Raw genomic sequence first — 12,208 nt, forward strand, 5'->3', positions numbered from 1 at the left:
CCTCATTTGACTCTTAGGCCTGATTAGGGAATATCACAGAGCACTTCCTCCAACTCTACAGAAAAGGTCTGACTTTTCTTTGGGTTCAGAGTGTATTTTCCTCTGAAGCTGTAAGCCCACAGTATGCCTGAATACAATTTAAGTCCATCTATTCATATTAAAAGGAGCAGTTTGTGACAGATTGTTACCAACTAATTAACACCCACATCTCCTTTTCAAAGCACTTTGGAGAACTACTACTTCGGGCCAAACGTAATCTTATCGTCAGGTGATTAAACACATCAAAACTAAATAATGAATAGGCCCATTATAATTAATTCTGTCAATAGATCCCCCTTATCCTCCTACATGCTGCTCCTTTAAGTAGCAGCAATATGTTACCATCTTCCCAACAAAGACATGTGGGACAGTTCGGACCACCACCCTCTAATACATGTATCAACACTATTCGTATACTTGACTCACAGGATGGGCCGGGACTGGAAGTCTTCCTGATTCATCCTTTCCGACTGGCGTATCTTCAGGATCTCTGTGTAGCTCAGGTTCTGCAGGCGACTCTTGAACTGGTCCAGGGAATTAGGCTTCAGAGTGAGTGCTCTCATGATCTGCTCCCTCACCACCTGCATTACCTGCAGAGAAGAAGAGGAGGGAAGGTGAGATCATCATGGATGCAGGAGCCATACAGGATGAAGAAGGAGTGTAAGTGCGTGTGAAGACAAAGTCAGTACAGTCAGGAAATCAAAACTCCTGTTTTTAGGGAGTCAGGGGAAGCTATAAACTTTCCGTCAGTCCCCGACAGGATTAATTTCTTTTTTTGACACTCAAGTCTATAATCCAGTCTGGTGCACTGAGCCTTGGGAGGAAAAGAGCCAAGCAGAATAATTCAACGGTGGCTAGTCAACTGTTAGCCCCAGTATCACGGATCAGTGAGACGCATGACAGAACTTGCCTATAATACCCCAGCTAGCTAATACCATTAGTCTGGCTGTGTCTGCAGAAGCATGACATGAGTGCTGTTCCAAGTCATCAATCCCAGTCGAGGGGACTTTGTGATCAGCGGAGGCAACACTACAATAGGAAAGCACTCCACAAACATAAAACACTTCATGCATGTCTACATCAATTAGCCTGCCGCGTACGCGTGGCTGTCAGAAGATAATTAAAGTCTACAGTACACACAGAACTGTGTGTGAACAAATCAAATCATCACCAGCAGTGAGCTAACAATATCTATCCTATCGACTCAATTTCATCACGGGCCACATTCGCATAAAGGTTGCACTCAAAGGGCGGTTGTAACTATTATAAATATATCCTATATATATATAAAATAATGTATTATATTACAATATTGCCTCTGAATTGGATTATTATGGGATAGGATAATAACTTAGTAATTAACTACGTCTGAAAGCAGAAGTCCAGGGCAAATAATTGCAAGTCTCTTCAGTGTGCTTGTCACAAAACGAGATGCATTGTGGGACATGTAGTTTATGGGCAACCTGCTTCTGTAAAGTGGCATGTAACCGTATAATAAACATATTATATTCTTTGCAAGCTCTTGCGGGGCCACATAAAATGAAGTCGCGGGCCTTGAGTTTGAGACCCCTGACCTAAACTTATCCACAAATAAAAGTAATACAATTAATAAATTAGTGGTCAGCTAAGGGGATTTGTATTTGACATTCTCCTGTTGAATCTGATAAATATTTTAATAGTTATCAATAAGTAATAGACAACAAATTGTGACAAAACCAAGTCCCTAAACTGAAAAGCATTTAAACACCTTATGTTATATATAATTAAACCCCAGTTTGAGCTGCTTTATCAACTTTTATCACAGTTAATAAAGCACTACTTCCTATCTAAGTATAACATCTCTTCATCCTTCTACACATAACCCTGAGCGTCAGGGAAGTGAGCCCTAAAATGAAATATTCAGTGACAGCAGCTTTCATTCAGTTTTGCAGCCTGCATAATTAGAAATGTACCAGTAATATGACTCAAAGACGGATTCTCTATTTGTGGAGGTGTTCAGCCCACAGACCGGGGACTTCACCGGGAGCAAACATAACTCCTGACGTGCAGACATGGTTCAAACCACAGAAGTTCACCTGTCAGTGGTTTCCTCTCAAAAGTCAGCACAGCTTTACAGAGTTTGGATAGACGAGGGCTTGTCCTTCTGAGACACAGTAGTGATATTTGACTGAGAAAAGGAAGTTGACTTGGCGTCATAACATCTCTGAGCAGCGCTGTTCCAGTTCGTGCAGATGTGAAGGTAGACGTGACAAGGTCCCTGAATATAGATCAGCCTCGTTAGCAGCCTCCTCCGGGCCTGCAGATGCTGGATCATACCGAGGTGAAGAAAGAGACTCTCGACATTGCTCGATGATTTCACTCTATTGTGTATCTTTTCTCTGTTTGCCTTGTTGATTAAATGCTTGAGTATTCTCAGCCTCTGCAAACACTTTCTCACAATACATGTTGACTCTATTCCAATGACAGGCAATAAGAGTTAGCATTTATGTTTTTGGACTTTCTTTATAGGTGCCGTGTTCTCCTGTTCTTTACAATTGGGTTTCATTTGTGCACATCCAGCTTAAAGGAGCCATATTATTCTCATTTTCAGGTTTATATTTGTATTTTGTGATTCTACCGTGACATGTTTCCATGCTTTAATGTTCAAAAAGGTATTTATTTTCTCATACTGCCTGTGCCACAGCACCTCTTTTCACCCTCTGACTGAAACCAGAGCCCAGTCTGATCTGATTGGTTGGACGGTTGGCTCTGTTGCGATTGGTCAACTGCTTAGAGATGTCCCGCCTATTAGCCTATCACGTACAATGTGATAGCCGATATAAGTGCAAGTGTCCAATGGAGGCGTTTCAGGCAGGGGGGAAGTGAGTACTTCTCTGGAAGTAACTTTGGGATTTTAGCCTTTGCAGAGCATTTACATGTTCAACAACCTATAGAACAACACATTACAGGAAATGGAAAACCCAAAAGAGCATAATAGGGCCTCTTTAACAACCATGCCAAAACCCAGAGAGCCAAGATCACAAACACAGTCTTATGTAGACTGCTGCAGATACACGCTTTACAACATCAGGAAGATACGCCCCCAGCTGACCCAGAAAGCCACGCAGGTTCTGGTCCAGGCTCTCGTCATCTCACGCCTAGACTACTGCAACTCCCTCCTGGCTGGTCTACCTGCATGTGCCATCCGACCTCTGCAGCTCATCCAGAATGCAGCGGCTCGTCTGGTCTTCAACCTTCCTACATTTTCCCACACCACGCCGCTCCTCCGCTCCCTTCATTGGCTTCGGGTAACTGCTAGAATCCACTTCAAGACACTGGTACTTGCGTACCATGCTGCGAATGGATCTGGCCCTTCCTACATCCAGGACATGGTTAAACCGTACACCCCAGCACGTGCACTCCGCTCTGCATCAGCCAAACGGCTCGTTGCACCCTCGCTGCGAGGGGGACCCAAGTTCCCATCAGCAAAAACACGTGGGTTTGCTATCCTGGCTCCTAAATGGTGGAATGAGCTCCCCATTGACATCAGGACGACAGAAAGCTTACACACCTTCCGGCGCAGACTGAAAACTCATCTCTTTCGACTCCACTTCGAGCGATAGAACTATTAACAAAGCACTTATATACTAATAAAGGGCTGGCTTACCTAAAGCCAGTTGAGTAGCACTTGAAATGTTTTTGCTCTATGAAACCTGATGTACTTATATGATTCTGTTTTCTTCAAGTTTGTATTTTTGGTCGAACGCACTTATTGTAAGTCGCTTTGGATAAAAGCGTCAGCTAAATGTAATGTAATATTAATGTTTCCGTTTGTGCTTACTGCAAGGCTATTACTCATCAACTTGCTAACCTCTGAACTAACACTCGTCAGATTGAGCAAGCGGTGTGAAATGTACGTTAAAAATAGAAGATTGGAGCTGCCAGAAATGTGAAATATGAACAGCACAAACCTGGCACCCAAAACCCAGGACGACAAAGGGGATTGAGGATAATCCTCTTGAATCAGCAGCACAAACACGGTGTAAAAAATGCATTGACTCAAATTCCCCGTTTAAGATGCTGCCGCTGAACAGTGAGAGCGCTACAAAAAGGATTTACCCTACTTTTCTAACTCTATATCTGATAACCCCTGAAGTTAACACTCAGCCCCCACCACAACAAAAAAACTGGACTAAAAAACTGATTACATAATTGAATGCAGGGATTATCTTTCGGAAAGAAAATATGTTACAAGTAATCGCAGTGTATTTTCGAACAAACGGGCAACATCACTTATAGAGTCCAGATGTGTACCCCGTACAATAACAAGTAGTCTGATTTACTACATTAAGTCTTTTCAAGGTGACGCTAATATTAACTGGCATTTACATTGATGCAGAACACCAGTGATAACAAAAAGTTGATCTTGGTTGTTAAAAATGAAGCCCTGGTCGTTTTCTGGATCGACACTTATTCTGACTCTGAGTTTAGGTGTAGGCTTTCGTAACCATTTATAAAAGGAGGAAGATTTATTATTCTTGTAAGCTTTTTGCTCCAGTTCATCCATCCATAAAAACAGCTGTCCATTTCTCCCCCAGCTGAAACAGCAAGGAACATATTTAAGATGACTGCCATGTTTTAGGGAGAAACGGGTGTCTAATCAGAAAAATGTACAACTTCCAGTACTGACATTTTCAGCCTCCCCTCCTCCTCATGTTTGAGGTGAAAAATGAGCAGAGAAACGGATGAAGCCACAGCTTGCAATCATGCTACGAGAGATTCATCACTCCTGCCCACTAATTCTAATCACAACTTTCACAGAGTTGCCAAATATGTTCACACACATGCACCCTCCTACTATCCTGATAATGAAGTCTCAAATGTATTTATTTTCCCATTAGGATTACAAAGGGTCTGTTAGCGTGTGTAGTAGGGACACTTTACCCCTTACCTATTTAAAAAATAAAGAAAATGGAATAACCAATACGCTTTATCAACCATTTGTTGTACCCCAAATCAACACAATTCTCCCGTGAAATCATACAAATAGCAGTACACTTTGAATTATGTGATGCCATTGTCACTGGCAGCTTGCTTCTCCAGCCCTGGTGTTTCAGCAGAGCTGTCCCAGGGGATTCATTAATATGCCTTGTTTGCAGTCATGTCTCCGGCAGGAAAACAATTCCGTTGGCCCATGTGGCTGCACTCATGCTAATTAACAGCGTGAATATTCATCACATTTAATATGAACACATGGTCCTTTCAAAACAGGGCAGAGGGGCAATATGAATATTTTATGTTCATCCTCCTTTTTCATCCGCCGATTGCTCGGAGAGCACCTTGATAGAGGTGGCATGACGTCAGCGCTGGAACACATTTAGGTTCAGTTTGTCCCGCAGTCATCTGAGCTGCACTCAAAATGATCTACACGCAGAATTGTCTGTCGTCAGAGCAGTTGATCCCAGATGTATCTCTTCTCTCTTGTACACCTTTATTTCTGTCTTTCTGTCCCTCTCACACTAAGCTGTTCTAGGCCATTACACTTTTTTGTAGCTCTTTGGACAGGAAGCTAGACAGCGGAGCAAGTATCAGCAAAAGTAATTAAACGCCGTCTCATGAGCCATCTAGTACACGTAATGAAGAGCTGGCCACACAGACTCCTCCACCCTCCCTCTCCTCCTCTCACTCTCTCCTCAAACGGGACAGTTGGGCAGTTCCTCTTTCCCCGGAGTCGCCCTAACATCCATCATCGGCAACGCATCAGCCGTAAAACAAATTACCAACCAATCGACTGTAGCCGCTGCTCCATTTACCAAAGAGGATGCTAATGACATCATTTACCAGCTGTCAGTCAAATGCTCACCCGCCACTCAAGCCAGGGTGGAAAATCTGGCGTTTGCGCTGGAGAGGTACTTTGGTGGGCAAATAAGACGGTAATCACAGAATAATGACTTTGCTGATACTGCCTGAAAGCAATCAGAAAGTCTATCTCACATGCTGATCAGGGGGAGGTGTGTTTCTGGATGTAAAGCTTTGGAGTAGACAAATCACGCTTCCTTGCCAACATACAAAAGGAAGCATTCACACACACACACGTTAGAGCACACACACACATGTTCACATATCAGAGAGCCTGTTTCTTTTTAGAAAGCAGCAGAAGAAGAGAATGCAGGGAATCCATTTTGCTGTTATTGAAATGGTCATTACATTCTTTCTCTCTGCCACTCTTCTATGTTAATTGAATAATTATCTCCTTCAAAGTTGACCATGTCATTAAAAATAAAACAATGCCGCAGAGATGGACATGAAAGGATGCTTTTCTCTTATCGTGCTGTACAGAGAAAGGAGAGCTGCTGCGGGTTGTATTACATTTAGAAGGTGATAAAACAGCATTGAATAAATATCCCCAAAAAAGTGTTTTAGAAGCCGACAGGACTGAAAATATGAAAACACTGTGGTCTTTGATTTATTGCTCTAATATCAAACTCAAGGCAAAGCCGTGGTTGTCAGTGTTAAATCATATATATATTCTAATACATTAAACCACGAGTATAGCTAGTACTGGATCAAATCAAGTATTGACAGGTTAACTACGAGCCTTGTTTGTCCACTCTCTTTGTAGGCAACAGATATTGTTTACTTCTGGTTTCTGAAATGATAGTGACACCAATATATTCCAACAATGCCAACTGTGCTGTTGTTTTGCCCCGTCACCCGCAATGTCTGTGTGAGAGGACGTTTGGCAGGGCACAATAAAAACACAGATCTCCGTCTGACAGGCGTTAGAGACACACACACTACAGCGTCTCTTTGGTCACAACACTGCTTCAAAGGCTAAAGAAATCTACTTCTTAAAACAATAGTCCACATTGCTCTGCGTGTCAGATGTTACTGTGCTATAGTTACAATGGCTGCAGAGACTTTGTACATGACATAAAGGTGGGGATTGTCAAATGTGACCAAATGAACATGGGTCATGTAAGGGACAGCATAATTACAAATCATTAGTCGATTAGCGGATTCGTCTAAAATGTGAGGACCGGTTGCTTTTCTCCATTTAATATAAATATCAAATGAATATATTTGAGTTTTGGACTTTTGGTTGAACAATACAAGTAATTTGAAACATCGCCGGCGGCATAACATTTTTCCATTGGTGTATGTCTTTTTTAAAAAAAAACATTATTATTTTATATTGAAAAAAAATGGCTAGTTGCAAACCCATTAATAACCTTTCACAGCATAATGTTCAACCTTTATAGATAATTGTATCTCAAGCTTTAATGTGGTGGCACCTTTACACAGCTTGATGTGTTGTATAAAAGACAGCGTGGGAGTGCCATTTGATAAAGTGAGGAACAAGAGGTGAACGCCGCAGACAGATTCCCAGCTTTTCTTGTTAGACTCTCCTGACAACCCCGTCATGGCTCTGTGTTAAGTCTGCTGAGAGCAACTAAGTTGAAATGCAGTACTTTCATCCATTAAAATGTAAATTATGTATCTTTCCCCCACACAGCTGGTATGTAAGGAGACACTGTATCTGGGTATTTCAATAAAATAAAATAGAGTGGTACTGTAAGGGGTGAATGTGACTTTAAAAGTGCAGTGAAAGGCAGCTTTTTCCCTATTAGCGAATGCCTTGGGGACCTTTTTTTGACAGCACTACTGCACCACAGGGAACAGCACATACTGTACAATATATATATACTCAATGTACACACTTATACTGCACACACACACACATTTCCTTTCTCACATACATTAAACAGAATGAACAAGCGCCAATAACAGAACACAAAACTACTAGTGACCGTTCCCTGTAAAATCCCAATATTCCCGTGTCCACACACGATATAAAGTTCATCTGGAGACCTCTCTGGACCAATCCTTTTCTCTGTTCTTCACGAGTGATGCAGGGTTTGATGCCGGCTGTTGCCGATAGCTGCTGTTTCCATATTTAGAGTGCCAGCTCTGCACGCCCAGACAAACTGTCAGAGGAGCTCTTTTTCAACAACCGGCTGTGAGGTGCAGCACAGCCCATATGGATGACTGGAGAGCAAAGTCGCCTGGGAAAACGCCATTTACTGCAAGTCAAGAACTGCTGATGAAAGTGTTGACCTTGGCTTGTGCACAGCTTTGCAGTCATTTATTATGACACAAATGTTGCAGGAAATATGAACGTTCTGCTTTACTTGTCCCAGAGGACTAGTAAATTGGTTTGTGATTAAACATCCATTCAAGGACATCCCAACTGGTATTATTTCATTATATCTTGTTTAATAACTCCCATCAGGGACAATTGTTGTCTTAGAGTCTACCCATGATGCATGGCTGCGATCAATTCTGTCTGTACAAATATGTTTTAATACTTTTTCTGTATCCGACTCGAGCCTTCTGAAAAACTAAAGTCAGTCAAATGTGCCATGACTGCAGATGAATAATGCAAAGATCTGCTATTAGGCCAATTACGGGGCTTTCCGACTCAAAGTTTGACAGTGCAAAGAGAGGCCATTTCTGATTAGGGAGAAAGCTGCAGACGCAAAGCAGTCGACACTAAGCAGGTTTTTCTCTAGATTTTGCAGCAAATTAACCGATTTCCATTCGCATTTGGATTCAGAGGTTGACATAATTGATAGCTCCGTTTTATAATCATATTTCTCTAGCTTTTACATGTTCGGTCTGTCACACAGAGGACAGATCGGAGTCTTTTAGTCTAACTGATGTCTTGCCTTTTTAGTGTTGTGTGAAAGAAGGTAAACATCCAGATAAACTGTGATATTCCTAACGTGCGTTCACACCCTCACAACGACAGATGCCGTGCTTAAAATGACACACACACACACACACACACACACACACACACACACACACACACACACACACACACACACACACACACACACACACACACACACACACACACACACACACACACACACACACACACACACACACACACACACACACACACACACACACACACACACACACACACACACACACACACACACACACACACACACACACACACACACACACACACACACACACACACACACACACACACACACACACACACACACACACTTCAAAGTGTACTGTGTGGACTGCAGTGCAAAAGATGATGACACCAGATTTTATTTTTCGCAGAAATGCACACCACCTATCAATAGACAGAGAGATGTAAATAAATAAAAAGATAGATGAATAAATAAACTAAAAAACAAGAAACCCTGCTGATTCCCATGCTGCTGCTGTGAGGATGGGACAGCAGTATCCTCATCTTGCCACACAGTGTTAGCTCTGCATCTCTGCTCACGCAGCTCTGATGGTTTGATGCTCATGGCTGATGACCTCTCTGGTCTGATTAGTGAGCTCACTGCTGCCTAAGATCAGAGACCCCCCTCGCGCGCGCGCACACACACACACACACACACACACACACACACACACACACACACACACACACACACACACACACACACACACACACACACACACACACACACACACACACACACACCACACACACACACACACACACACACACACACACACACACACACACACACACACACACACACACACACACACACACACACACACACACACACACACACACACACACACACACACACACACACACACACACACACACACACACACACACACACACACACACACACACACACACACACACACACACACACACACACACACACACACACACACACACACAAATGAACAGAAAAAGAAACAAGTCATTGTAAACATGAAAAGCTTGGAATTCACACGCATGTAACAAACAAATACACACACGCATAAAACAAACAAATACACACACATACAACCATATACAGAACAACAAGGGTTCACACAACAAACATCCCAATTTATTGTGACACATTTACAGACACTTCAACGCACTGTCCGAGTGAGCATACACACGTGCACAAACAATACAGCCAACCTTGTTAAGGGAGTGGGAGGTGAGGCAGCCAGGCAGAAAGATATAAATAGCCTGTCTGAATTCAACAAAAGAGGTGGAGGGGGGTCGAGAGACAAGAATGAGGAGGAGGAAAGGAGGGAGAGATACCACAGGAGGGAGAGAAAGAAGAGAAGAAAGAGTTACATGGGGGAAAGGGGAAAGGAAGGATCTGTAGTAGAGGAAAATGAAACCAGTTTGGAATAAGAAAACAGCAGGGTTGATAGCAGGAGTGAGTGGAGTGGGGGAGGGGGGTTTGTGTGTCCCAATACCAGTCATAGATGAACCGATTCATGCAAAGCACGACAGCAGCGATCGCAGCGTGTGCAGCACAAAAAAACATCGTCCCATGCTGCTTCTTAAAATCCAAAGATGGCATCTACCCAAAACCTTTGGCACCCGCACACTGTCTGAAAGTATTGTCACATCACTTCTGACTGGACACATCAGCAGCACCCATTTCATTAATCATGCATGTGCATGTTGACCTTCTGGCAAAGTGAAGGAACCGCCCCCTTTCTGAAGAGCAGAGGCAGACCACATTTGCATTGATTGTCCGTAAATTGATTTGCTGTAAAAAGAAAACCAGAAAAAAAATGCTAACAAAAGGCAATGTTGTTTCATAGTAGCCAAACACAGAGTAGTGTTTGACGTCTAATGAGAGGGTCTGTCTGCTGCTGGGGCTTTTTGTGGACTGCCATGCAAGTAATCCCACATGGACAGGTCAGTCTCTAACATTATAGGAACAAGCAGACTCTCCTCTGTATCACCTCAGACTAGAGCAGACATGAAATATCAAGAACAACAAAACATATTTGATTCACTTGCACAATTCACATCTGTGCAAGGTTTATTTTGCTGAAGTCATTAGAGTCCTGCGGGAGTCACGAGGGAGGCAAAGAGGAGGCAAATCCTACTCTGATTGAGCTAAGTATCGCTGGTGTCTTATTTTTCTTTTCCTTAGCTTTCTAGCCCCTCATGCTATAATCATGTGTGTTTTCTCCATTCCTGTTCATGTGTCTTCTCGCAATTATCACTGGCCCCGTGTATCTCCTAATCGCTATAACCGGCCTGCTCTCGTCTATCCCACGTGCTCCACTGACATCCAACATCTAGTTTCAGGCGGCCTGTGGAACTGCCAGTCAGCTGTTCCTAAGGGTGACTTCATCTCTGGCTATGCCTCCCTGCAGACCCTGGATTTCCTTGCTCTCACTGAGACCTGGATTACTCCATCCAACACATCCACCCAGCAGCTCTCTCCACAGCATATTCCTTCTCCCATACACCCAGACCCACTGGCAGAGGAGGTGGCACTGGTCTCCTGCTCTCTCCCAAATGGAGCTTTTCCCTCTTCAAGCTACCTAACTTCACTCCTTCCACCTTTGAATTCCATGCCGTCACAGTAACCCATCCTATACAACTGACCATTGTTGTTCTCTACCGTCCACCAGGAGCCTTGGGGGACTTCTTGGAGGAGTTAGATCATCTCCTCACACACATCCCTGAAATCGGCCCTCCCACTGTACTTCTCGGAGACTTCAACCTCCAGACGGGGAAGATAGACGAACTAACATCTCTGTTATCCACCTTTGCTTTCTCACTGTCTCCGTCCCCACCGACTCATAAAGCTGGCAATGTCCTTGATCTCATATTCTCAAGGAACTGCGCTACTTCTAACCTCTCTGTAAACCCGCTCCACACCTCCGATCACTTCTTCATTTCATTCTCTCTACCCCTTTCCAAACATAACAAACTAATCTCTTCGCATCCTGCACTTGTCCGCCGTAACCTCCGTTCCCTCTCCCCCTCTACCTTTGCCTCATCGGTGCTCTCAGCCCTCCCTTCCTCTGACTCGTTCCAACGCCTGCCTCCAAACTCTGCTGCAGAAACTCTCCTCTCTACTCTCTCCTCCTCTCTGGACTCTCTCTGTCCTCTCACATCTCGGCCGGCTCGTCAGTCCCCTCCTGCTCCCTGGCTAAATGACGCACTGCGTGCTAATAGAACCGTCCTTAGGGCAGCTGAGCGGAAATGGTGGAAATCCAAACACCGTGACGACCTCCTAATATATCAGGCTCTCCTCTCCTCTTTCTCTGCTTCGATCTCTCAGGCAAAAAGCACTTTCTTTCAAGATAAGATCCAATCTTCTTATTCCAATCCTAAAAAACTATTTTCCATCTTCTCCTCCCTCCTGGACCCCCCCAAAGC

General features: G+C 43.6%; 1 protein-coding gene across 4 annotated transcripts in view; it reads right to left on the bottom strand.

Moving 5' to 3' along the window:
* Positions 1-12,208, bottom strand: part of elmo1 (engulfment and cell motility 1 (ced-12 homolog, C. elegans)) — a 104,396-nt gene that overhangs the window by 10,581 nt on the left and 81,607 nt on the right. For all 4 annotated transcript variants that reach the window (XM_034094234.2, XM_034094235.1, XM_034094233.1 and 1 more), the window contains one exon: positions 466-629. In XM_034094234.2, the coding sequence (XP_033950125.1) occupies positions 466-629 (164 nt within the window). The remainder of the gene's footprint in view (positions 1-465; positions 630-12,208) is intronic.

The sequence above is a fragment of the Pseudochaenichthys georgianus genome, chromosome 11 (genome assembly GCF_902827115.2).
Source record: "Pseudochaenichthys georgianus chromosome 11, fPseGeo1.2, whole genome shotgun sequence".
NCBI classification, from domain to species: Eukaryota; Metazoa; Chordata; class Actinopteri; order Perciformes; family Channichthyidae; genus Pseudochaenichthys; species Pseudochaenichthys georgianus.